The sequence below is a fragment of the Phocoena sinus genome, chromosome 3, assembly GCF_008692025.1.
Source record: "Phocoena sinus isolate mPhoSin1 chromosome 3, mPhoSin1.pri, whole genome shotgun sequence".
Taxonomy (NCBI): Eukaryota; Metazoa; Chordata; class Mammalia; order Artiodactyla; family Phocoenidae; genus Phocoena; species Phocoena sinus.
The window spans coordinates 2,597,219-2,624,434 of NC_045765.1; the positions used below are offsets into that span (position 1 = coordinate 2,597,219).

Genomic DNA, 27,216 nt, shown 5'->3' on the forward strand with positions numbered 1-27,216 from the left:
GCTCAGAAAGGGTGCGTGCTGTGCCTGAGGTCACACAGCCGCAACTGTCTGCCTGTGCCACGCCCCAGCTGGCACCAATGCGGTTTTCTTCGCTGTTGATTCATAACGACCAGCAGATGGGAAGTTCGATAGGGGCCCCGTTGGGTCACTGGGTCCTGGCAGGCACTGCCCTGTTCAACCCCGTTCCCACCCCCAACCGGATGGCCGTGAGGAGGGGGTGCTCCCCGGGGCCTGAGGCCTGGGTGACTTCCCACTACCGGGGAAGGTGAAGAAAAGCAGCAATAATAATCTGGGCCACACAGAAGCAGAACGGAGGTAACCAGCTTGGCAAAACCCAGAGGCCAGGCTGAGTCACAGACTGGAGGGTGGATGGCAGGGCAAGGCCGGGAGCACCTGGGGCCACCCCGCTGTTTCCCAAAGGACACCAGGCCCCTAACCCATCACACAGGGCCAGGGCGGCATCCCGCTGACTTAAAATAAAAACAGGCGCCTTGATTCCCCCTCCTCTGGGGCCCATACTCTGTGAATTTCTTCAGCCTCACAACAAATCTTTCCACTTCCCCAAACAGGCGAGGAGCTGCTTCCTCTCCAGATGAGGTGCCATCCTGGCGGGACACCTGTCACCTATTAGTTCATTCGGGAATAACAGGGTGAGCTGTGTGTGTGTTTAAAAAATACACACACACGGACTTCCCTGATGGTCCAGTGGGTAAGACTCCACGCTCCCCATGCAGGGGGCCCAGGTTCCATCTGTGATTGGGGAACTAGATCCTGCATGCTGCAACTAAGAGCCGGTGCAGCCAAAAAACGTATATTAAAAAAAAATACACACACAGACTTCTCTTGCAGTCCAGTGGTTAAGACTCCACCCTTCCACTGCAGAGGGCGTGGGTTCCATCCCTGGTCAGGGAACTAAAAATTAAAACACACACACACACACACACACACACACACACACACACACACAAAACACATAAAACATGAACATATAACCTAATAATTTCCTGTGAAACTGATACCCACGTGATCCCCACCCAGGCCAAGATTCAGGGTATCGTCAGCCCCAAGAGGGTTCCCAGATACCCGTTCCAACAAGACTCCCTTCCTCCTGCTGGGCAGTCGGTACTGCACCAACTTCTATGGTATTTCTGTGTTTGGGGGGTATTTTTGGTAACAAGATTTATTTTGCTTTTTGTTTTTTCAATTTACATGGCTTGGTAGGTGCTTCCTTTGGTGTACGGTTTTGTGTTTTAACAAATGTACACAGTCATGTAAATTATGGCTAAAACAGTTGACAGAATATGGTCTGTCACCTGAAGAACCCCCTCCAGGTACCTCTTTATAGCCAGACCCTCACCTGAGCCCTCACCCCTGGAAACCATCGATCTGCTTTTTTTTTTTTTTTTTTTTTGCGGTACGCGGGCCTCTCACTGTTGCGGCCTCTCCCGTTGCGGAGCACAGGCTCCAGACGCGCAGGCCCAGCGGCCATGGCTCACAGGCCCAGCCGCTCCGCGGCATGTGGGATCCTCCCGGACCGGGGCATGAACCCACGTCCCCTGCAACGGCAGACGGACTCTCAACCACTGCGCCACCAGGGAAGACCGATCTGGTCTTTGTTGCTATGGTTTTTTGAATCTTTTTGAGACTGTCATATACATGGAATCATACACTGTGTAATTTTTGAGACTGGCTTCTTTCACTTAGCATCTGAGATCCGCCTATGCAGTGAGGCATGTCAGGAGCCCTCTCCTTTGGACTCTTGGGTAGTTTTCTGTTGTGTGGGTTCGTCACCCTTTATCTGTTCACCCGTAGAAGGCCATTTGGGTCGCTCCCAGTTTGGGGGTGATCACGGACAGTGCTGCTGTAAGCATGCATTATAGTCATCATCCCTGCTCATTTCTCTAGGATATTTCTAGAAGCGGGATGGTTGGGTCATAAGGTACTTGTACGTGTAACTTTGTAAGAAACGGCTGAATGCTTTTCTGGTGTGGCTTTCCCATTTTGCACGCCCATCAGAAATGCCTGAGGGGGGCTTCCCTGGTGGCGCACTGGTTAAGAATCTGCCTGCCAATGCAGGGGACAAGGGTTCGAGCCCTGGTCCCGGAAGATCCCACGTGTTGCAGAGCAACTAAGCCCGTGAGCCACAACTACTGAGCCTGCGCTCTAGAGCCCGTGAGCCACAACTACTGAACCCACGTGCCACAACTACTGAAGCCTGTGCATGTAGAGCCCATGCTCCACAACAAGAGAAGCCATCGCAATGAGAAGCCCGCGCACCGCATCCAAGAGTAGCCCCAGCTCGCCACAACTAGAGAAAGCCCGCAGGCAGCAATGAAGACCCAATGCAGCCAAAAATAAATAAATTCATTAAAAAAAAAAAAAACCCAACTGTGGAAATGCTGGGTTACAAGGTATTTCCCAGATATTAACTCTCTTTTGCCAAAGTGCGTGTACCAATTTACAACCCCAGTAGCTCTGGTAAGGTTTTTTTGTTTGTTTTTTAAATTTTTGCCCGTGCCACCGGGCCTGCAGAATCTTCGTTCCGCGATCAGGGATCGAACCCGTGCCCCCTGTAGTGGAAGCCCGGATTCTTAACCACTGGACCACCAGGGAATTCTCTCTGATGAGTTTTTTATGGACCTAAATTTATCCCATCCAAAAGTCTCTCCTTTATTCAGAAATGACGATCTCCTTGCTGTTCCTTTGGTATGAGAAATGCCCTTTCTGTTTAATGAGGAATAGGATGTCTACATGGTTTTACAGTACCTCACAGTCCTCAGCTGATGGGAGGCCACAGCTGGGTCATTCCCTGGCCACTGCCCTTGGCCATACCCAAGGTCATGCCCCCGCCCCCACCAGGGCTGGCCCAAGGCTGGGGTACAAATGTCCATCCCCTCCCTTTATTAACTGATGAATCACGGATTTGATTCCACTTCTGCGAGTATATCCATACCGAAAGCAGGTTCTCCAGAGGGTCTTTCCCACCCAAGTTCACAAAACCATGATTCACCGCAGCCAAAAGGAGGAAACACCCAGGATCCCCTCGCCGGCCACCTGGGCCGGCTTGGTGGGCGGGGCACTCGGGCTCGGAAGGTTTTCTGTCTTGAAAGCCTCCTGGTTTTGTAACAAGAGCCCTGCGTTTTCACTTTGCACCGGGTCGCGGCTGGTGCCCAGGCTCGGGGGCGCCGCCTACCGTCAGGGCAAGGGCCCGGCCGCTCTGCGCCTCGGTTTCCCTGTTGGAACCGGGATGCGGAGAGGACCTCCGGAGCGGATGCACGTTCGCGCGGACGGGCGCGGAAAGCAGGCGAGCGGCACCTGCCGGCCGCGGGGGACATGACGGCCAGGCGCGCCGGCAGCATCCGCGGGTTCCCTCCCTGCACCCACCTCCCGAATCCCACTCCCTCCTCCGCCTCCACCTGGGACCACTCCATCATCTCCCACCTGGTCCAGCTGAGTCCCCTCCATCCGGGTCCCTGGTTCCGCCCTCAGCCCCACAGTCTGTCCTCCCGGCAGCGGCCACCAGAGGGCGCCTGTGAGCACTGAGTCAGGCCCTGTCCCGCCCCTGCCCACAGTCCTCCAGGGTCCCACCTTCCTGAGGGTAAAAGCCCAAGTCCTTCCCGCGGCCCACAAGGCTCTGCACGACCTGCCCTGTCCCCTCCCTGCCCTCCCCTCCTCCCTCTCTCTGCCTCACTCACTCTGCTCCAGACACACGGGCCTCCTTGCTGTTCCTCCAATGAACCAGGGCTGGTCCTGCCCCAGGGCCTTTGCACGTGCTCTGCCCTCCACCTGGCAATCCCCTCCCTCAGACCACAGCATGGCCCCTTCTCTTCACGTCTTCCAGCATCCTATTCATACGCCACCTTCTCCAAAAGGGCTTTCCTGAACAGCCTGCCTGAAATGGCCACTATCGCTGCCCATGACTCTTCCCTGCTTTTTTTATTCATAGATTGAGTCATGGTGATAAGTGCTGTCTCCCTGTATATGCAGTGCCTAGGACAGTGCCTGGCACACACGGGGCCTTCAGGGCATTTCCATCCCGCTGATGAATGAGTAAATAGAACTGGAGGGGGATATGGAGAAATGCGACCCTGGCGTACAGCTGGTGGGAAGGAGAAATGGGGCAGCCGCCGTGGAAACAGCCTGGCGGTTCCTCAAACGGTTAAACGTGGAATCGCCATTTGACCCAGCAATTCCACTTCTGGGTTTATAGCCAGTAGAATGGAAAGCAGAGTCTCAAAGAGATACTTGCACACCTGTGTTCACAGCAGCGTGATTCACGACAGTGAAACGGGGGAAACAACCCAAGTGACCATCAACGGATGTATAAACAAAGGTGGTCCATCCACGCAGTGGAATGATTCAGCCTTAAAAAGGAAAGAGATCCTGACACCTGCTACACCATGGATGTACCTGAAGGACATGACGTTCAGTGAGAAGCCAGACACAGAAGGACAAATACTGTGTGATTCCACTCACATGGAGTCCCTGGAGGAGTGAAATCCATAGAAAATAGGATGGTGGGGGCCAGGGGCTGGGGGAGGGGCGGGGAGTTATTGATTAATGGGTACGGAGTTTCTGTTTGAGGTGATGAAAATGTTTTGGAGACAATTACTGCTGATGGTTGCACAACATTGCAAATGAAACTAATGTCACTGAACTGTACATTTGAAAATGGTGAAGCTGGTAAGTTATATGTGTATTTACCACAATGTAAAAAATATTTTTTTTTAAGGAAAAAAAGACTGAGAGATGGCAGGGAGATCACTGGTCCAACATCTTGGTTCGCAGAAAGAAATGGGGCCGGGGGAGGGGTGCGTCTTCCCAAGAGGATCCTCGACAGTGAGTGGCCAGTTGGGCCCAGAGCCCAGGCCCCATCTCTGTCCCCTGCCCCCCACGAGGAAGAGTTCCTCTTGCAGGATGCTCCGGCCCACAGCACAGCACATTGACCTGAAGTCAGGGACCCTGAGGCCGCAGTCCGAGCTCAGGGAAGGAGGTACGCCCCGGGCGGCCGAGCTGTGGCTCCCGTGACCTCGGACCCCATCCTGAAGGTGCCAGGGCCCCGCAGGCCACACAGGAGTCAGGTGACACCCCGGGGACCTCAGGGCCCCTCTGCTGCCCCCCGCCCCCAGTCAGGAACAGGAAATAAGCCACAGGGGACCGAGTGTTTAGGAACAAAATTTATTCCAATTTAAAACAGAATTCATTTCAGAAGAAAGGTATGAAAAGTCTATTTCCATCACGTATCTCTGGATTAAGGGGTCAGGGCCCCGACACGCTGCCTGAACCCGGACAGCTCCGGCCACAGGAGACTGGCACTGAGCCGACGGCGCCCGCCCCTCAGCCCGCACGGACAACACATGCATTTCAAATGACAAAAGGTTTAAAAACAGCATTTTTATATAATATTCTTTTTTAAATAGATTAAGGTTTAAATTGTCTGAAATCAGGACTGTTTAATATACAAGTACAAGCGGGCGAGGTCACCCCCGCCGGCCGGCACGGCCCCTCACACCACTGGGGCGTTGGCACTCGGAGGGCAGTTCTGCTGGGTGATGTGACACAGCGGTGGGGGTAGGTTGGCACTCGGGCAAGCGCCTCAGAGGCGAGCGGGCCAGGCGGGGAGGTTGGGCACAGCAGCCGGGCTTGCCCCGGGATCTTGGCGCTCCGGCCCCTCCAGAAGTTAACACTCTGGATGCGCCCCCCACCGCCTCCCCCTCGAGGGCCTGCCCCGGCTCCCTGTGCGTTGTGGGCCCCTGGGAGCCCACCGCCAGCGGCACCACTGTCCCCGGCCACACGTCAGGGCTATGGCACAAACCCCCGCAAGTGGACGCACGGCACCAGAGAGGGCCCTTCGGGTGGAGATGCCCGAGGAGAACAGGCCGAGAAGCCTGCCCCCCACCCTGGGCCCTGCGTATCAGGCACAGGAGGGAGGTGGGAGGCGGACGGACAGGGACAGGGCTGGTGCAGGGCTGGTCTGACGTGTGCGCTGTTTCTCTGCACTCCCTGGTCAAGGGCCGCCCTGAGCACTCACTCGCAGGGCCCAGGTGCGCGGGGCAGGTGCGGGGCGCCACCGGCGGGCCACTCCCGTCACGTTGGTGCAAGAAACCAACCACACAAAACCAACCACTGCAGTGCTCAGCCCACGCCACACGAGACGGCCACTTCCTCCCCCCAGAAACCGGCCCTCAGGCCCTCGGGGAGGCCCCCTCAGTGCGTGGCCGTGGCCAGGCTGAGGGCCCACCTCCAGCTGCCACGAGCCCCGACAGCTCAGTTCCGGGCAGAGTGCGGGGCGGTGGGCACCTCCCAGCCACCCACAGCCCTGCCAGGGCGACCCTCCCTGTGTCTCTGCCTCTCGGGGACAGACCTGAGAAAATTCTGAAAGAAGTCCCTACCCCACCCTCACTGCTTCCAAACTGGGTACAAAATGGAACAAAACAAACAGTGGCTCCCAGTCCAGGCGGGCTTCCTCGGGGTTGGGGACCGGGCCCAGAGCCCAGGAGTGCTCCCAGCGGAAGACCCGGAGAGCCCCGACGCCCCGGGCCCCCGCAGCAGGCAGGGCTGTGAGACAGGGCCCCAGGGGCTGCTTTTTGTTTCCTCAAAAAAAAAGAAGAAATGGTTAGGCACTTCCCAGGGCAGGTAGCGGGGGGTGCCACCCACCCCCACGTCTTGGAGTCCGGGGCAGAAACCCGGCATCAGTGGTGAGGGCGTCAATAACTTAAACAAGGAAGAAAGAGAAGTCCCAGCCTCTGCGTCTCCACGCCTTCCGAGATCAGAAGAAAGCAGGCCGACAGCTGTCCCCGGAGGCCGTGTCTCGCGCCACTGGGGGCCAGGTCTCATCTCTGCCCGTCTTCTGTGGGTTCTCTTTTTATTTCTTTTTCCTTTTTTGTTTTTTTTGTTTTTTTTAGAAAAAAGCAAGCCACGAGTCAAGGCCAGAAAAAGGCGGCCTCTGCCACTGACAAAGATGAGAAGGTGCACAAGGTGTGTAGGAAGAAAGATGTACATCCCCTGATAACTGTGAAATAAAAACCATTTGTTTAAAAATATGAAAAAACCCCGACTCCTGGGGCAGACTGGCGACCAGCAGGCGGCTGGTGGGAGTCCGCGTGGTCACACCAGGTTGTACTCCTTCAGGTTGAGCTGCAAGATGGTGTCCTTGACAGCGGCGAAGACGAAGCGGATGTTCTCCGTGTCGGTGGCGCACGTGAAGTGCGAATAGATGATCTTGTCGCTGTCGGGGTTCAGGTCCACGAACATCTTCAGGATGAACTCCCGGGCGGCCTGCGCGTCCCGCTGCGGGCCTGGCGGAGGAGGGGGGAGGGGCGGGATGAGTCGAGGGAGCCGCGCAGCCCCCCTGCCCAGCAGCCCCTCACTCAGGCCCACCCGCCAGGCAGACCCACCTCCCACCTCCCTGGCTCCCGCCTCCCCCTGTCCACCCCCCCCCCCCACTCAGGCATGTGTCCACAGCCCTGCTGCTCCCTGGCAGCCAGCCTCCTGCTCTGGCCCGCCGCCCACCCCACCCCCACCCCACACCCTACCCCACCCCCACCCCCCACCCTACCCCACACCCCCACCCCCCAGCCTCCCGGCTCCTCAGGCAGCACCTCCGGGAGACGCCGGGGAGGGGGTGGCAGAGCCCCGACTGCCCCCCAGGAGCGCCCCCAGGGGTCTCCGCGTGGGGGGGTGGGGATGGCAGGAGGGGTCCGGCTCACCCCGTATCCCCCGCGCCTCGCTCCTCCCCATGCCCGGGCCCTGGGCAGGTGGGGACAGGCTGCCAGGCGGTGACTGCAGGGTGCCCCCTCCCACAGACGACGCTCCCCCGGGGGACACGAAGCTCTCTCCACCATCCAGGGCCCTGCGAGGCGCCCGCCGAGCTCCGGCCATGCTAACTGCACCGCGGCCTCCGTGCGGCCTGGGAAACACCGTCCTCGTGTCACTCCCGAGTCGCCAACGAGGCCACCGAGGCCCAGAGGGGGTGAGGGAGGCGCTGGCAGCATCCAGGACAGGCCGCTAGGGCGGGCTCACCGTCGAACTCGGGGAAGTAGTCCACCAGGTGGGAGTGGAGGATCTTGTCCTCCAGCAGGTCCTTCTTGTTGAGGAAGAGGATGACAGACGAGTTCTGGAACCAGGGGTAGGTGACAATGGTCCGGAACAGTGCTTTGCTCTCCTCCATGCGGTTCTGAGGGGCAGGCAGCAGGTTGGCGGCAGGTCTCCCAAAGGGCCTGTGGGCACCCCCCTCCCTGGGCCCAGCGAGGGCCTCACCTCGTTGTCCGACTCCACCAGCACTTGGTCGTACTCGCTGAGGGCCACGAGGAACATGATGGACGTCACGTTCTCAAAGCAGTGGATCCACTTTCTCCGCTCGGACCTCTGGCCCCCCACGTCCACCATCCTGCAGGGCGGGGTGCACGGGCTCAGCGCGGGGCTGCAGGTGACAATGCCCACCCCCAGCACAGCCGCCTCTGCCAGAGCCACAGCGACCCCTGAGGCATCAGAGCAACGAGGGCCCCCTCAGTCACCTGTCAGAGCCAGCAAAGCCGCAATACCATTAAGCCAGGAGAACACAGCACAAGCGGGGGGGGGGGGACCCCCGAGACAGCCAGGCGCCTGCTTGCCGAGGGAGGGGCCCTGGCCTACAGGGGGCGCCGTGGAGCGTGTGAGGCACAGACCCTGGTGGGGCTGAGCCGGGCGACCTCGGATGTCCCACGTCTGGAAACCCGTCTCCCCTTGTTGGACACCACACGGCATCACCTATGAAATGCTGGAACCCACCCCAGCCATGGCGAGAGCAGGCTGCTTGTCCAGCGGGAGATGTCGGCACACAGATGCTGACACCAGGCGGGGCGGGGACACGCTAGGGACGGTGCCCTGACCATCACGACTGGTGACAGGTCCCCGCTTCCTACTTGTGAGTTTCTTAAGTTTTCTATGACGAGGAAGCCCTCTACTTTTTTTTTTTTCGGTACGCGGGCCTCTCACTGTTGCAGCCTCTCCCGTTGTGGAGCACAGGCTCCGGACGCGCAGGTTCAGCGGCCATGGCTCACGAGCCCAGCCGCTCCACAGCATGCGGGATCTTCCCAGACCGGGGCATGAACCCGCGTCCCCTGCATCGGCAGGCGGACTCTCAACCACTGCGCCACCAGGGAAGCCCCAAAGCCCTCTACTTTTGAAGACGATGGCGAGAAAGAACAGCAGCCCGAGAAGGCAAGGGTCCCCGGGCCAGGCCCGTCCACAGCTGCTGGGCAGTCAGGCAGCAGAGGCCAATCCGCCTGGCGGGGGTTTCTCAGAGGAGGTTCTAGCAAGCACAGGCAGATGGCGGATGTGCCAGGGTGACCTAGGGGATGGGAGGGGGGTGAGTGGACACCAGGCCCACACGGGCTGCCGCTGCCAGTCCGGGGAGCGCCATCGGGCCGACGGCGTCAGGGGCCACAGCCTTTCTGGAGCTGAGTCTCCCCAGTACAGCCAGGCAGGAACCTGGGCTTCCAGGGGCGGGGCGGGGGGGGGGGGTGTTGGTCAGGCCTTTGCAGGAGGTCCGTGTGGGACCAGGCTCAGGCCTCACACATCAGGCCAATCGCACTGTCACGGGATGCTGTGTGAGCTCCGATCAAGATGGGGGCACAAGCTCCCTGCCCGGGCCCCCGGCCTGCCCTCTGTAAGCCCTCGACCAGACAAGGGGGGAGGTGGGCAAGGGGTGGGCTGGCCAAGGGACAGTGGTGGCAGAGGTGCAGGGCCACTCTGCAGTTTGGACAGCAGCAGAGCGCACACACAGGCCTGGGGGAGGGGCGGGAAGGGAGGGGGAGAGGCATTCTGGACAGAGGGCACAGTAGCTGCGGAGGCCAAGGTGAGGCCGTGTGAGGGGACCCTGGAACGTGGGGTCGGGAGGAAGGCCAGTGATAGCCCCGGCCTGTGCCCCGCAGGCCTCTGAGGTCCCGGACCCCATCGAGAATCTGACCAAAAAAGAAGGAAACCAAAATGCTGAACTCTCACCAGAAAATGTACCATCAGGCATGTGCAGTGTGATGCCTACAACTCCTAAGGGTCCAAGGGCACCCCGGGGGCTCTGACAGGTGAGAAAGGATGGGGGGCCAGCTGGGGGCACCCAGACTCTCCCCCTCTCCCAGAAGCTTCTGCCTGAGAAGGGCGGGTCCCTGGGGGCAGAGGTGCGTCTTGGGTCTTGGGCCAGAGGGCACCTCAAGGCAAACCCAACAGACTCCCTGAACGTCCCCGGGGCTGGCGCTTCAAGGCAACAGGGCAGGACCACCACCAGCAGCGCTGTCTCTAGGGCCCCTGGGGTGGGCTCGCCCAGCAGAAGGGACCCCATGCAGTGGCAGGGAGGGAAGGCTCGCAGCCAGAGCAGGAACCCCACCCCGAAGCCTGGGCCTCAGAGCCCTGGGCGAACCGTGTCCCCCAAAGTCAGTCCCCCTGGAACCTGGGGACACAGCCTGATCTGGAAGCGGGGTCCCTGCAGATGGCACTAGTTCAGACAGGGTCACTCCGGAGCAGGAGCCCTGGATCCAGTGATCGGTGGTGTCACCGTAAGAAGGAAACATGGGCACAGACCCAGGGAGGGGCCATGTGATGACGGACGCAGAGATGGAGCGAGGCTTTTACAAGCCAAGGGACGCCACGGGCTGCCAGCACCCCCAGAGCTGGGAGGGACGGGACAGCTTCCCCTCACGCCCTCAAGAGGACCCAGCCCTGCCGGGGAGCTAGGAGCTAGGAGAGGATACATTTCTGTGATTTTACGCTGCCCATCTGTGGTCATTTGTTACGGCTGCCCCGGGAGACACTTGGCCTTGCTGCCTGGCAGCTCTGGACAAGCTGTGACCTCACGGGGTGGCGGGGCCCAACCTTGGGGACGGCCCTGAGTTCACTCTGGCCGCATGGGCTTCGGAACTGGGCCGCAGAGGGGCCTGGAGCCACCTTCCCCTGGGGCCCTCAGGCTCCTCCACCGCCCGCCTGGAGCACCCCTGCTCTGGCCTGGACTCCAGACCACCCGCCCGCCCGCCCGCACGCACGCGCTGGCACCCTCCCCCCATCTGGGGCCCACGCGGAGCCCGCACCAGGAGGCCGTTGCCCCCGGGCCGCCTCCATTCAGCCCTGCCAGCGCCACCAGGGCCTGGCTCACTCGGAAACCTGGTGACAGCCACGGACAAGGCCCCTCTCTCGCTGCCCCACAGCGGGGGCTTGGGGCCGGGCCGGGGGCGCAGGTACCTGAAGATGATGTTCTCCAGGTCGAAGGGGTACTCGATGATGCCGGTGGTGGGCACGCGGACTCGCAGCACGTCCTGCTGCGTGGGCAGGTAGCCCGAGGCGGCGATGCGGTCCACGTCAGTCAGGTAGCTGCAACACAGCAAGCAGGGCCGCTCAGGCCAGCCCACCAGGGGCCTCCCGGCCGTCCCGGGTCTCCTGAGCACTGGGAGGGGCCCAAGCAGCCCAAGTACTTGGGACGAGAACGGACAGGGGCGAAATGAGGCTGCAGGGAATGCCTGGGACAGAACCCCGCCCCAGCTCTGAGGGACGTCTGTCCGGGGATAGAGACGGCGCCGGGGTTCCGAAGAGAGGCTGTGGGCTGGAGGGGTGGCTTTTCACAACCAAACCTGTCACTTTGGAATAGTTTGAGAGACACAGAAAAGGGGCAGAGAGACAATGGAAAATCCCCGCAGACACCCACCTCCCTGTAGGGAAATCGCCCCGTCACGGCTAACGAGGCACCATGCAGACCCTCCTCTGCCCAGGCCTGGTCCGGCCCCACTCACTACTTGGCAGAGTCCGAGAGCTGGTACTCCCGCCGGCGGTCGTAGCACTCCTGGATGCCGGGGTCGTTCCACAGGGTCTTGATGGCACTCACGTACCGGTGCTCGAAGGTGGTCACCTTCTCCACATCCACCTCCCGGATCAGGAGCGCATTGGCCTGTGGGGCGAGGGGCAGGCCGGGACGCTCAGCGCCAGTACCCGGCAACCAACTCGGAACCATTGACTCCCATTTCCCATGAACACGCGTCAGGACGACGCAAGGGCGACCGGCAGCGATCGCCCCCCAGTGCCAGGCCCCCAAAGGAAAATGCAGACGGAGGCGGCTCCCGGGAGCAGGGTCCACCCGGCCGCCACGCACCTCAGTGCCGGGGCACCCAAACAGGACAGAGGAACAAACACCACTGGCTGCCCCTGTGTTCCCGTGCTGTAGGTGAGGAAACCGAGGCACAGAGAACTGCTGTGACCTAAGAAGAACCTGCCCCCCGATTCCAAGTACACAGCTCCTGAAACCCTCGGGATCTCTGAAGGCATAGGTCCTCTCATGTGCAGCCTGGGATGGGGTCTGGGGACCAGAGCAACCCACCAGGAAGGGGAGGCTGAGCTAATCATAACAGTCCAGTGGTCCAATGACTCATGCCCCTGGGATGGAGCCTCCACACAGACCCTGGACCACAGAGCTCGGAGACCCGCTCCTAAAGAGCCTCGCTGAGACACACCACCCCAGAGATCCACACACGCGCGCACACACACACACACGCGCGCGCGCGCACACACACCTACACACACACACACACACGCACATACACACACACACCCACACACACACCGCCGGGGGCAGAAGGCTCCCGGGAGACCGCTGCCTCTCCTCCAGTCTGCTCCACATGCCTGTGCTCGGGATGGTCCCACCCACACGGCTGAGGGACTGGGGAGGGGATACAGCTGGGCAGAACCCCAAACAAGGAATGAGGGGGCCCCAGCCCAGGCTCTGGAACCCACCGGTCACCTCCCAGGGATGCTCTCCCGCCCCAGCCCCCGCACAACAGCGTCCTTCAGCCCCGCCTCACCCTCCCAGCCTCCCAATCTGGGCCTGGAGAAGCAGACACCAGCCCCAGAAAACCCCCGACTGCGGATGCACGTAGGCCAGGGACCAGACGTCTGTTTCTACAGCCACGCTGTCCCTGCTGCTGCAGCAAAAGCCGCCACGGATGACGTGTAAGCGAGTGGGCGTGGCCCGCGCCAGCAAAGCTGCACCTACAGAGACAGGCCTTAGTCTGCCAATCCCTGTTCCAGATGCCTCTGGACTTCCATGGTTCAAGTGGGGCCTGGACGCTGAGGGGCCTCAGCTGCGAGCAATCCTACGAACCAGAGGGTGAGAGGCTCCAGCAGGCCCTACGTGCCCATTCCCACAGCCAGGCTGGCCGGGCCCCAGACCCAGTGCTGGGCCCTGTAGGGTCCCTGATGACCCGTGAACCGGGCATCAAGGCAGGAAGACGCCAATATCAGAAATCTGGTTGACTGGCCTTCTTAAGCTTCCAAGTAAACAGACTAATTTAAACCCTATTGGACACACACGGTCCAATACACGGTGCCACGTGCCAGCCCAGGCAAACTGCTGGAGTTGAAAGAGAAGTCCCCGAAAACAGATCCACAAAAGCAAAGCCAAGGGAGGCCGCCAGAGAGAGCCCCCTGGTGCACGGCCGGGGCAACGCCTCGGACAGCAGGCAGGCAGCCCCTCTGGAAGGCGAACCGAGAGTTAACCTGGACCTCGCACCCCCACTGCTGGGGACGCGCCCAGGAGAAACCAGGACAGGCGTGCAAACAAAAACCTGCCCACGAGTGTTCCAGCAGCATGTCCGCGAGAGCCAGAAGAGTGGAAACAACCATGCGTCCGTCGATGGACGATGGACAAACCATGTGTCCCTCCACACAATGAGCATCATTCAGCCACAAAGAGGAGAGAGGCCCTGACACTCGCTGCAACGTGGACGGACCCTGAGAACACGATGCTCAGTGAGAGAAGCCAGACACAGAAGGACCCACGGTGTGTGATTCCATTGATAGGAAACGTCCAGAACAGGCCGATCCACAGAGACAGAGGGTGGATTCCTGGTTGTCAGGGGCTGGGTTAGGGGTAGGGGAGGTGACTGCCAGTGGGGACGGGGTTTCTTTCCGGAGTGATGAGAAGGCAATGGTTGCACAACTCTGTGAATATGTTAACAATGAGTGAATTGCACACTTTGAATGGGTGACTCGGTATGTACGTTTTCTCAATAAAGCTGTTACTGGAAAAATAAGAGAACGTGCCACCCCCCCGGGGTCACAGAGGGCCTGATACAGTGCGTGGAGTGCCTGGTAGGACGCTGGCCCTCAGAGGGGGCCAGGACTCACTCTGCCAACCGTAGGACGGGGCTGCGAACAGCTGCCAGACGCCCAGCCGTGCCCGGCGCTCCCACCCGGGGCCTCACCTTGTTCTGCTCGTACTTGTAGAGGATCTTCAGGGTCTCCATGGCCCGGATCATGGCCTGCATGGCGGTGAAGATGTTCTGGTACACCAGCTTGGTGAAGCCCCGCTTGTCCTCCTCCGAGTAGCCCGCCCCGTGGATGATGCGCATCTGCTTGATGAAAGTGCTCTTCCCGCTCTCGCCCGTGCCTGCAAACGGCCCAGTGAGACGCAGCGGGACCGTGGGCTCACCGCACCCTGCACACGAGAAGCCCCGCCCACGAGGAGCCCCGCCCACGCGGAGTCCCGCCCACGAGGCTCGAGGTGGGGATGCGCCTGGCCAGCCGCTGCTGCCCGGACAACGGGGCGGGCCACGTCCTCCCACGCACACCCTGTCTACGGGGGCAGCCGCGGCTCGGGGGAGGTCGGGACAACAACGTGGGCAGGGATGGGAAGGGAGCAGCCGCGGCACCTGCGGCAACTTGGGTCTGAATTCAACTCTGGCCGCAGCCGAGGAAATGGAGGCCGGGAACAGTGAAGTGTCTCCCCCAGATGCTGCCACCCCCTTAACTGGTCACTTGACGCTCTCCCTTGTCCCACATGCCCTCGTGTGACAACGTCCCGCCGACCCACGGCTGTTCTGATCAGAACAGCTTTCCTTCAGGGCACGAGTTTGGCATCTGCGTCGAGGCCACGCTGGGCCTTCGCAGGGCGCCGGGCCACGCCCCCCACAGTCCCCAGCAGCCCCTGAACCTGTAACTCACCCAACCTCACGCCACCACGAGACCGAGCGTGACTCTGGCGCTTGAAGAGCCCCAAGGCCCATGAACAGCCCCAAGGCCCACGTCCCTGTCAGCCCAGAGGCCCTGTGGGTGCCTGGGGCCCCTCCCCTCTCTGTCCCACCACCCTCCGGGTGTCAGGTGTCAAGGCCCCACCTCAGAGAAGGGCACAAGGAGGCTCTGTCTCCGGGATCAAGGGCTGGCCAGCCCCACCCGTCACCAGCGCGCTGCGGCGGGAGGGAGGGCTCCTCTCCTGCTCCAGCCTCTCACCGCCCCGTCACCCTCTAAGCAGCAAACCCGTACCCCCACTTTTGTTCACCTCCACACGCAGGGACTGCAATTTAGTGGCTTTAATGTGCCCACAAATCTCTGGGATGTCTTCCATGCAGAGGGGGAGCCTGACCCTTCCCGGAGGGCAGGCTGGATTCAGTGCCTCCCTTCCAACCAAAAGAATCTGACCAAGGATGGCCTGTCACTTCCAAGACGAGTCACGGGACTCCCCGTCCTCTGTAGGACTTTCGCGGGGGCCGGGGGGCAGCGCCGTCCCTGAGGGCCCATGTGGACAGGAGCCACATGAGGGGCCACCCTGGAAGCGGCTTCTCCGGCCCCATTGGGCCTTCAGATGAGGCAGCCCCGGCTAACACGTGCTCTACAACCTCCTGAGGGACCCCGAGCCAGAACCCCCAAGACTCCTGACGCTCAGCATCTGCCTGTGTGTCACTTTCAGCGACTAAGTTACAGGGTGGTTTTACTGCACAGCAGGAGAGAACTTCTACAGCCTAAGGACGCAGGGCCTCCAACCCCTACTTGACAGCCAACACAGGTCCCCACTCACCCATGCACCGAAGCCCCCAGGCCCCCTCCTGGGGACTCAGAACCCCCCAGACTCGCCCCAGCCCGCCTGGGCTCATCCTCCCCACCCTGTCTCAGAGTCACCTGCGTCCCCCACCCCAACAAAGGGGCCTGAGCTGCGTCCTGCCCTGCACGCCATCCGGCTCACAGCCACCGGTGCCGTGGGCGCAGGGCAGGCAGCTCCCCTCTGCACTGGGACCCATCGCCGCTGTCTTTCAGGGAGTCTCTCTCAGGCATCTGCTGCCCGCCTCCTTGCCCGGGAGCTCCCGGAGAAGACATGGGTTCTGAGCGGCCTGCAGTGACCACACCGCCCTGAAGCAGGAGGCCCTCCGCCCGCGTCTGAGTAACTGACCACGGATGCCTGAGCCCACCTGGGGAGACAGAGCAGAGGCCGCCTCACTGCAGCTGCCCCTTTCTAGGACCTCCATCAAGGCCCTGGGTCCTTTTACGAATAAAAGAATACGACTCTGGTTCTGTCACCGAGTGGTAACTACCCCAACGCCACCTCCCATCCCACCGCTGCCGCAACATCAACCAGAGGCCAGGCGCCCACTCCCACCAAGGCCCCCACGTAACCCCACACCTCCCTGAGGGGTCCACACACTCCCCCATCGCTGCAGGAGGCGGGGTGGGGGAGGGGAGGCGACACACAGGAATGCCATGCCCTGCGTGGTTTCCTCTGGACCAGGGTCCCCGCAGCACTGCTGACACTGGGGCCGTCCCAGGCACTCTGGGGTGTTGAGCAGCACCCCTGGCCCCGCCCCCTCAATGCCAGGATCCCCTCAGTGTGACACACAGACATCCCCAGACATTGCCCAGTGTCCTTTGGGGGCAGGACCCCCCAGGTGAGAACCCCTGTTTTTGACACTATGCTACTGTAAAAAGATACGTGCCCTGCTGGTGTTTGGAAGGGCCTCTCACCAGAAACATCAGAGCAGTGGCCACTAAAGCCCAACCCCCTGCAGCCACAGGTCAGCTGAGGTGGAGAAGGGCAGCCACTCAGGCCCCGGGGCACTGCCCCTTGTGTCCACCCCCCTGAACTGCAGGAGGGGCAAGTGAGCTGCACGAGCACAAGGGCACGGGGAGATCCCGAGAGAGCCTGCTGACTTCAGACCACAGCCAGCATCTCCAAAACGGGTGCGCAAAGGACAGGCAGCCCCCCCAGAGCTCCCCAGAGGCAGCGCAGGGCACCGAGGGTCTCACACACGTGCACGCGCCCGTGCCAACAGCCAAGGGACAGCGGGTGTTCACGGTGGAGCCGTGATCACCGGCCAGAGAGTGGCCGAGGGAGAACGGAGGACGCCCTGGTGCCCAACACAGACGACACAGCTGGGACATGCCCCCAAAACCAAGAAACGGAATATGGACCCCTCGGAAGCCGGAAACACAACTGGCCCTGGAGACGTCGGGGGTCCTGGACGAGGCACATGGCCCGAACCCTGCCGGGGGCAGAGGAGCCGCTGCGAAGACAGCACCGTGATCAAGTGCAGGAGCAAAAGGCACTAGTGAGGTGAGGGGGCGGTGACGGGCCTCACGAGCAATCATGTCGCAATCCACGTGTCAAGTCCTCACGTGCACCCCTTAAACCACACAACACGCGTGGCACTTACATCTCAATAAAGCTGGGGGAGAACGCAGCAAAAGGGACACCCCGGGGACAGTGCGGCCCAGGAGGCGGGACGGTCAGTGACCCCGCCCGGGCCATGCCACCTTGCCAGGAAGGACAGAGAAAGGAGGTTGTGGAGGTGGCGGCTGCAGAGGCCGGGCCCCCGGAGGAAAGCCCCACCAGCCGCATGTCGAGGGTGGCGTGTCACCTGTGCTCAGGGCCAACAGCGACTGAGTGACAGGTGCCAGTCCCAGCAGGCACCTCCCGGCAGAGCTGTGGGTGGAAGGCCTGAGCTGCGGGCCCTGGGCTCTGGAACCAGCAGGCCCAGCTGGCCAGAGCTCGGCCACCACTGGCCAGGGAGGGAGGGAGGAAAGGCTCCGGGGGACGCAGAGCCGCCACAGCGTCCTCTCCAGGTGCCCACCTCCTGGCCCAACTCAGCCCACATGCTGCCGGGAGCTGGGACCCGGGCCCCCCAACACGCCCGAGCCAACAGCCTCCTGCTTAGAGAAGTCTCGGGGTGCGAGGCCCACCTGGACCTCACGGCCAGGCCTATCTGCTGTAGCCACCGCCCGGGGGTCCCTGGCAGCTCCAGCTCATCCTGCCCGGCCCTTGATCAGTTCCCCCTGAAGATCTGGTCATGGGGACTTCCCTGGTGGAAGATTCCACGCTCCCAATGCAGGAGGCCCAGGTTCGATCCCTGGTTGGGGAACTAGATCCCACATGCATGCCACAACTAAGAGTTCGCATGCCACAACTAAGGAGCCTGGGAGCCGCAACTAAGGAGCCCACGTGCTGCAACTAAGGAGCCCGCAAGCTGCATCTGAGACCCAGCGCAACCAAATAAATATCTATAAAAAAAAAAACCTTCAACAGCTGCCCACCAGGGAGAAGAGCACGGCCCCCCTCAAGCAAGACCGTGTGAGACCCCGTGATGGGCCTCGTTCTAGCCACGCACCTGCACAGGTGCAGAGGGCACCTACCGCCACACCCCCTCCCAGCGAGGACGCCGAGTGGCCCCAGGTCCTGGCTGTACTCAGACTCCGAGCTTGTGTCTGTGGGTCCCCTGGCCCCCACTGTCCCCCACAACGCAACCAGCCCAACCTTGCACGAGGACAGCCGTGGCACTGCGGCCCGGGGCCGGCGCGTGACACCACTGTTCACGTCACCCACGCATCGGGCCCTGCCCCTCCCGAACGCCACCCCAACTCCCTGCACAGAAACCCAAACTCACGTTTTCCAGGAAGGACCCCAGCGCCCCCAGCGCCCCACCTGCTCCTGGCCTGCTGCTCCCTTCTGTCCCTGCTAGGAGCCAGATCCCCAAGGGCGGGGCTCTGCCAGCAGCCTCACACCCAGCCCCAGCACAGGCCCGGCCCACAGAAGGTACCACACACATTTTTCCCAAATGAACCAAATGAATTCGGCCCCAATCCACAGTCCCGGTTCTGTCACGTGTCCCCCTCAGGTCCTCTGCATCCCCTGTACTAACTCCAAGAATGGGGGCCCCTGGGGGCACCACCCATGTGAGGGGTCCTGCCCCTGGGGGCCTGGCCGGGGCCAGACAGCACAGCGGGGCCAGGAGCCTGCAGGACGATCTCTGGGCGTGCTCAGTGGCATCACCAGTTGCCCAGCCGAGACTAACTGGAGAAGAGGAAGGAGGAGAGCAGCCCCATCCCTGCGACAGAGGGAGAAAGCCACTGTCTCGCCTGCACGGTCGGCCAAGATCTAGGACCGCAGACCGGGAGGAATTATGTCTGAGCCCAGGCAGCCACTCCTCAAATGTGGGAGAAAAGAGGGGCAGGGAAAGGGCCTGGAGGACAGGAAGGATGGTGCTGGTCCGACATCATCCCAGTGGGACTCAAGGTGTGCAGGATCCGTGACCCCCGGGGCAAGTGGCCACGATCTAGCAAGAGAACACTAGTGTCAGAAGCTGGGGTTCAGGGCTGCAGCCCGGCCATCCCTAATTCTAGAATGTGGGCAGTGAAGCCAGGAACCCCAGGACCACAGGAGGCCCAGGCGAGAGCACTGCCGGGGATCTGGGCTCCTGGAAACACAGCCCGGAAATCCAACACGGCCCCGAGCTGTGTCAACAGGTCCAAGATCAAAGAGGCACGGCGACCTTCTGCTGGAGAAAGTGCAAACACCTCGTGCAGCCAAGGAAGGCAACTGCATGCTCCCCTCGCCCCCGCTCATCCATTCATTCAGTGGTACATCTATCACCCCACCTCCTGCTGGACAAGTGAAGGAGCTGAGGCACAGAGAGGTCAAGCAGCTTCGCTGAGGTCACACAGCCAGTAACTGTCAGACCTCAACAGGCTAAGGTCTTCGGGCTTCACGTCCGTCCATCTCTTCATGGTCCACGGTCACCGCCACCCAGGGAAGTGAGCGAATGTGAGAGCACTGGGGGAGCTCGCCTGGGCCAGCCACGGGCCTTTCAGAGACACCGCAGCAGCGGGCGCCAGCGCAGACAGGGGCCAGGAGGGAGGACAACAGGGCAGACCTCGGGACTCATCCCTTCATCTGACCTCCACACCGTGGCCGCTAAGTCAGCAGGTCCAGCGTCCCCTGCCCAGGTGACTCCAGGCGCAGACACTGGTCCCCTGGGCCAGCCCCCCTCTTGTCCCACGTGCCAGGTCCTAGTGCAGCGCTTCCTGAAGCCTAACGCTCAGGAGTCAGGGAGACTGGTATGAGCCCCAGTCCCGCCCAACCCTGCCATGCAGCCCAGCTGCCCGGCCTGGGGGACGGGAAGGCCCCCACCCACCTGTCGAGGCTCAGCAGAGAGGACCAATGGTGCAGAGACGGGGCGACCCGCCTCTGTGGGGGGTCTGACCTTTCAGCTCTAGGCCAACCGAGGTCTGTAAGCAAACCTCCCTGGCAGGCACTGGGATCAGATCAGGAAACGAGAGACCCAGCCCTGAGGGCCAAGCTCCGGAGACCCCACCGCAAGACAGGGAGGTCCCCGCTCGGCCGCAGAGGGACTGCCAGCCAGCGCGATACCGTGAATAAAGACAAAGGCACAGACGGCACTCCCCAGTTTGACATGCGTCGCCCCCACTGACCCTCCCACAGTCCAGGAGTTGGGGAACGCTCTCCTTCCACAGCAGGGAAACCCGAGGCTCGGGAGGCACAGGGACTGAAATCCCACCGCGCTCTCCAGCTCGGTCCTGGCGGGACCCGCCTCCCAGCGCTGCCGGGGCAGCCTGTCAACCTGGGTAAAGCCCTCCGTCGGGAGAGCAGTGACCACGGGAGGGCACCGTGCCTCGCAGGTGTTGCGGCCTTCCCCCCAACAGCGCTGCAGGCAGGGAGCCGAGGCTGTGCTCGCTCTGGAGCGCCCCCAAGCCCACTCACAAGGCCTCGGGAGGGCAGCTGCAAGCTGTGCCCCTAAGTCCCTGTCTGTCCACGCGTCACAGCAGAGGGCCACCATCAGTGGCAACAGGCCCCGGAGCAGTGAGCCTCACGTCCAGGCAGGATGTGAGGATGCCCTAAGTCGGGGCGCCCAGTCACCCCCATTCGACCTGCTTGAGGGAACTGTGTTCAGTTAGCCAATCAAAGCCACCCAGCAAACATCTCAGGTCCGCAGGGCTCTGTGCTGGGCCGTGGGGTGGCAGGGCCTGGCCCGGAGGGGGGATGTGGTGGGGAAAACGAGGGGGAGACACCTTGGTAGTGACCGGCCAGGCGCCCCACGCCTGGGCCAAGGGCAGAGACCGCAGCCACCCAGGAGCAGGGGGCTGGGGCGCATTGGCACAAATTCCCCAGCCAGCAAGCCTGTGGCCTGGGGCCCGGTTATGAGAGCAGCTGGAGTTCCGCCAAAAAATAACCCCGCAAATGGGTGCCCCCGAAGCCCGTGGAGATGCCCCAATCCCGTCCACGGACACTGAGCTGACAGGCCCCGCGGCTCACTGTCCTGATGGGAGAGGAGCGCCCTATGGGGACCAGAGATGGCCATTCCCCCTGAGTGCAGCCCAGCTCCGCACACCCGGCCCAGACCAGACCCGCCCACCCAGGGCTGGACTTTGCCCCCAAGGCCCTCCGAGGCAGAGGAGGGACAAACGGGCTCCCGTCCCTCCTGCCAGGGGTCCCCACTCGGCTCTGTCTGCAGCTGCTCCAAACTCCCAGCCCAGGAGTAGCAGTGACTGCGACCTGTTCTCAGGCCGCAGGGAGAAGGGCTCCACCACAAAAATCAGAAAGTGAAACCTTTTGTGGTTAAACATCCGAGGCTCTCAGGCAGCGACCAGCGCAGCTCAGCCAAGGCCGGGAAGCATCTGTGCACACGGAGTCCGGAGCCCAGGGACACGTGTGGCGAGGCCGTGCTCGGGCCCAAGGGGAGGGAGATTCCCACTGGCCTGGCACGCAGGACACCGAGGGAGAGGGGCTCTGACAGCAAGTCTGGGCTCCTGCACCTCCAGGGATGGTGCCCACCCTTTCAGCGACACAAAATTTCATCTAACTTTTAAGCCCCTGAGACTCATCCTGGGGTGGGCCACGAGCGGTGGCCCAGGGCCCCAGGTGCTTCCAGCTATCGGGGTCTGCGGGGGACAGGCAGGGCCACCGCCAGGAGCCACGGCCACGTTCCACTCGCGCCTCCAAGCAGGGCAGGCGCACCCTTCCCGCCGGGGCCACCACACCCCAGGCCGGATTCCGGCCCTTTCTACCGCCCTCGGGGCCACAGCAGGCTGGACAGGAAGCCTGCGGAACTGACCGCCCTGCTTTATTTAGAAATCCCGGAGCCACTCAGCTCCTGGAACGGCACTTCCTGCGGTAGGCCTCGGTTCTCAAGGGGAAACCTGTCCTAAGGAATGGACGAGGGGCCTCCTTGGTTGTTCTCTGCTGAGTGGCAGAAACGCGGGGACAGGGGACTGCACCTGCACCAGGAGGGATCACGGGAGGCAGAAGCCGGCGGGCCTGCCCGGGACCCCCACTGGAGCTCCTAACTGGGCCTGGGGGTCCTCTTCCGTAAAGTGGGAGAGCGACGCCAAACCGTGGGGATCCCGGTGTATCCCCTGCAGGGACGCTCACTACCCCCATTCCTCACCACAGACGACTGTGAATGAGGATGTGGCCTGGAGTAACAGGACCAACAAAACCGAACACACCTATCACACGTGTTCGTAGACGTGTTGTGTGTTGACGGCACACACATATGTGGCTCTGGACCGTAGTAACAAAAGCATTCACCTTTCAAGCACCCACAAAGCATCTGACAAAACAAGCGAACACTGATCACATACCGGCTCTGCAACACGCATTTTACACTGTGTGCTGACACGGAGCAGGGGGTGATTCTGCCCCCGGAGGACACTGGGCCACACCTGGGGATGTCTGTGGTTCTCATGACTGGGGGTGCTCCCAGCATGGAGTGGGTGGGGCAGGGATGCTGCTCGGCACCCCCCGGCTCCCAGCACGTCCCCTGGACCTCCGCCTGGCATTCACAGCCGCCCTCCTGGTGTCATAAACCTTCACCTTGGACCCACAAACTCTCATCTTCCTATCTGCCCCCATGCCTAGGACTTAATAGCTTCCCAGGAGGGTGCAGACTCCCTGTCCTGCAAGCCAGCGGGGGGAGGGGTGGGACCTCAGACCCAGGTGCTCCTGCAGCCAACAGCCCGCACCCATGGGTGAGCGCTGGACACATCCAGATCCCCTGCAAGGCTCCTCAGCCCCGGCCCAGGGAGACCAGAGACACACAGCAAGGCTGCAGGATCACAGGCCACCGACCCGTACCCTTGAACCCCACGTCAATCTAGAGCCTGGGTGCGCACAGGGCAAGCAGCAGGGGCGTGCAGAGGTTCATGCAGCCCCCAGCCCCCAGGCAAGGCCGACTGTCTGGTAACATTAACATGCTGGTAACTTCTCAACCCCCCTCTGAAAATAAAGTCTACCTCTGTTGGTGAAAGGCAGCCAGGGCCATGCTGTCCTCCCAGGTGCCACTGGGACCCCACTGCAAGTTTCCTCCAAACTTTACCATTACTCTCTGCCTGTCTTTTCTGCAAAGATGGCCCGTTTTATAGCCTTTAGGTAAAGTGGAACGTTTGGAAAAAAAAACAGGGAAGGTATTTTAATCAAAGGGAGGACCCAGAGAGTCCCCACAGGTGGGAGAAGCGAGGCAGTCCCTCCAAGACCCACGGCCTCCAGCGACTCACCGCCTCCGACCCTGCACCGTCCTGTGGGTGGACCCCTCGGTGGCAGACCCCTCCTCCACCAGGGGCCCATCACAACAGCATTTCCAACCGTCCCCACAGTGCAGGAATGCAGCAGGGCTCCGGAGAAGGCAGGGCAAGGGCTTCGCTTGTGTAAACGACCTTCTTGCCTTTGACTGCGGAGGTAAGTCCTCCAACAACCCTTATTTGGGGTGACAACAGCTTGCCGACTGCTTGGCCGACTGGTTCCGTGCAACAGGTGCGCAGCGGGGGAGACGGAGACTTGGACAGGAATCCTCTCCAGGAGGGGGAAGAGGACCCAGGAGACCCGGCTCCCACTAGGACGTAAGGAGAGGGGCCGGACAGAGACGGTTGCTCCGTCAGGGCTCCACCTGCCCCGGCCCCAAGAAGAGAGAAAAGGCTGTCTTCTCCCCCACAGACTGCACTCCACTGGGGAGGGACATGGGTTTTCCGACTGGCCTCAGGGAACGGGGGCTGGAGGGGAACGGGCCCAGCCTGCAGGGAACAGGGCTCCACCTGGTGGGAAAAGTAGAGAAGGGATGCCAGGAGGCAAGGGGTGCGTCTTGTGGATTACAGCCCAAAGGTCTGGCCCTGAATAGATGCTGGGGGCAGCGAGGGGGCACACCTGTTGGGGGCAGGGATGGAGGGCCAGTCCTGTGCAGGGAGGAAGCTTGTCTCCTGAGAAGGGGCAGAGGGCAGACCCTCGAGGGTTTTGGGGGCCCGAACGGGACAGCAGAAGCAGAAGCTGGCCCTGCAGGGATCAGGGACTGGGCAGCAGAGGCACTGACTGATCCCAAAGGGTCCTGGGGACCCCGCCTGGACAGCAGAGACAGGGGCTGATCCTGAAGGAAACTGGGGCTTGATCTGGACAGTTGAAGCAGGCGCTGACCCTGCAGGGACTGGTCACCTGCCACGGACAGCATAGGCGCGAGCAGATCCCGAGGGTCTGGGGCGCTGATGTGGACAACAGAGGCAGGGCCTGGCCCCTCTGATGTCAGGGAGTCAACCTAGACAACACAGGCTGCAGAGATCGGGTGGCCCAGAGGTGGACAGCACAGGTAGGCAAGGGCTGACCCCGCGGGGATCGAGCCCGCTCTGGACAGCACGCAGGGCCGTGGCCAGCACGCAGGGCCGCCCCGCCCGCCCGCCCGGCACGCGCACCGCCGGCCCGAACCCCGCAGGCCCGGCCCCACTCACCGAGCAGCAGTAGCTTGAGCTCGCGCCGGGCGTCGCGCTTGTCCCGCCGCAGCTGTTTCTCGATCTCGGCGTTGATCCGCTTGGACTCCTTCACCTCATCGCTCAGGCAACACGCCATCATGGACTCCAGAGTCATCGTCCCGGCCCCGGCCCCGGCCGCCCGCCGGCCGCCCCCGCCACCGCCCCCCGGCCGGCCCGGCCCTGGCCCCGAGCCGCCCCGGCCGCGCCCGCCCGGCCCTCGGCGCTCGGCCCCTGGGCCGGCGGTCCGCCTCGGCCGCCTGAGAGCACCGGTCCCGTTCAGCCGCTGGTCCCTCCCGGCCACCCTCCACCCGCGCCGCCACAAGCGCTGCCGCCGCCGCCGCCGCCGCCGCCGCCAACCGCAGCCGCCGCGACGGAGCGACAGCGCCTCACAACCTAACCAGCGCGCGGACAGCGCCGACGGACAGGCGGCGCGGCCAATGGGAGTGGGCGGCGGCCCGCGCGCCCACCGCGGGGGCGGGACTAGCGGTCGGGATGGGCGGGGCGTCGCGCGGGCGGGGCGGGGAGGGGCGAGGCGGGCGCGCCCGCGGGTTTGGTTGCGCCGACGTGGGAAGGGGAACGCGCAACCGGGAGCCGGGCGGGGCCGCCCGGGATTGTGGGAATGTGGAGGACTCGTCAGGCTGGCTCGGCTCCGCTCGGCTCCGCTCGGCCCCGCTCGGCCCCGCTCGGCCCCGCTCGGCCCCGCTCGGCCCGGCGGCTGTCTGGGCCCCGGAGCGAGAAGCTCGGACCCGCAGCTGCGGTCGCGAGGCTGAGCGACCCAGGCCCAACGCGAGGCACTGGGGTACCAGCCCTCACGGCCTCCTGGGGCGCCCTGGCATTACCTGACCGGAAACGAACCTTCCTCTCCTCCGTTCTTGGAACAAATATTAATGGAATGCCTTCTGTATACCAGGCCTGGGCTTAGCATTAATACAGAGCCTGCTATATGCCACGTATGGGATGAGCATTAATGGAGTACCTGCTGTATATCAGGCATGGACCAGCCATTAATGTAGTGCGTGCAGTATACCGGGTATGGACCAGCTTTTAATGTAGTGCCTACTGTGTAACCAAGCATTAATGAAGTACTTGGTATATACTGAGCAGGAAACAAACATTAGTGGAATGCCTACTGTAAACTGGGCATGGACCAGGCATTAATGCAACACTTGCTATATACCAGGCCTCGACCAGGCATTAGTGCAGTGCCTGGTATAATTCCAGGCAGGGAACAAGCATTAGTGAAGCACCTACTATAAACCAAGTACTGCCGGGTTGATATGGGAGCATAGCCACACACATTCATTTAAGGAGCTTGGCTACTTTCACCCTGCACCGGCAGACCTGCATAGTTGCAACAGCCCTAAAATATTTACCATCTGGCCTCGTCCAAAAGGAGACCTAGAAGGAGACCTAAACACAGGAAGTGCCATGTGTTTCTGTGCTCACCTGTCTTGAGATAAGGGGAAAAGGGAGGGTCAAAGTCTCCATTTATTAGTTGATTGGGACTGAGGAAAGTTTGGTTTCTTGAGACACTCATCTTGGGGGCTTCCATCCCCACCCCAACTGGACACACAGCCGGAGCAGGGGCCGCTGGGGTCCCCCCACCAACAGAGGAAAACTCCACTTGAGCAAAGAACCCACAACCAGGGAACCTGCACAAAAACATTGGTCTTGGCTCCAACATCCCCTCCTCCAGGGGAGGTGGTCAGGCCAGGTGTTCCCTGAGCACCCCTTCTGATGACACCCACACCCCACCCCGGCACCACCCTGCTGGACTTCCCCAGGCCCTTTTCATGGGCTGAAATCACCTGCTTTCTTCCCTTACTGTCCTGTTCCCTCCCCACCATGTTGTAGGGTATCTATGTCCTGATCACTGCTGCATCTAGACCCCAGCCTGGTACACAGTAAGTGCTCAGACACGCTGGCACGTGGGACCTGGGACCCTTTGCTGCAGTGCTTGCACCTGGAAAAACGTCTCCTCGGGCAACAAAATACAAAGGAACCATAAGGGAACTAAGAATAACTGTGCATGTGCAGTTGGTGCAAATTATGGACAACAAAATACAAAAAGACCAAAAAACCCAACTGTCACTTCTTTTTTTTTGGCTGTGTCGGGTCTTCGTTGCGGTGCACGGGCTTCCCATTGCGGTGGCTTCTCTTGTTGCGGAGCGCGGGCTCTAAGCGCTTGGGCTTCAGTAGTTGCGGTGCATGGGCTCGGTAGTTGTGGCTTGCGGGCTCTAGAGAGCAGGCTCGGTAGTTGTGACGCATGGGCTTAGTTGCTCTGTGGCATGTGGGATCTTCCCGGACCAGGGCTCGAACCTGTGTCCCCTGAGTTGGCAGGTGGGTTCTTAACCACTGGACCACCAAGGAAGTCCCAACTGTCACTTCTGAAGACCCGGAAGCAAAAGCAGG

General features: G+C 61.7%; 1 protein-coding gene across 1 annotated transcript; it reads right to left on the reverse strand.

Annotated features, from left to right (window-relative positions):
- Nucleotides 1–5,162: 5,162 nt before the first annotated feature.
- GNA11 (G protein subunit alpha 11) lies at nt 5,163–25,162 on the reverse strand. The gene is made up of 7 exons (XM_032626767.1): nt 24,784–25,162; nt 14,220–14,404; nt 11,757–11,911; nt 11,212–11,340; nt 8,260–8,389; nt 8,023–8,176; nt 5,163–7,298 (listed from the first exon to the last, which is right to left on the reverse strand). Exons 1-7 carry the CDS (start codon nt 24,917–24,919, stop codon nt 7,108–7,110), a joined length of 1,080 nt encoding a protein of 359 aa, XP_032482658.1. The 5' UTR covers nt 24,920–25,162; the 3' UTR covers nt 5,163–7,107.
- Between the last annotated feature and the right edge of the window lie 2,054 nt (nt 25,163–27,216).

What these genes read in the sequence shown, in the direction of transcription:
- GNA11 (XM_032626767.1), bottom strand. Translation starts at nt 24,919, where the DNA reads ATGACTCTGGAGTCCATGATGGCGTGTTGCCTGAGCGATGAGGTGAAG. An exon ending in ACAAGTACGAGCAGAACAAG is followed by an intron (nt 11,912 to 14,219) that starts GTGAGGCCCCGG and finishes CTCGCCCCACAG; the next exon opens with GCCAATGCGCTCCTGATCCG. An exon ending in TGGTGGAGTCGGACAACGAG is followed by an intron (nt 8,177 to 8,259) that starts GTGAGGCCCTCG and finishes CCTGCCCCTCAG; the next exon opens with AACCGCATGGAGGAGAGCAA.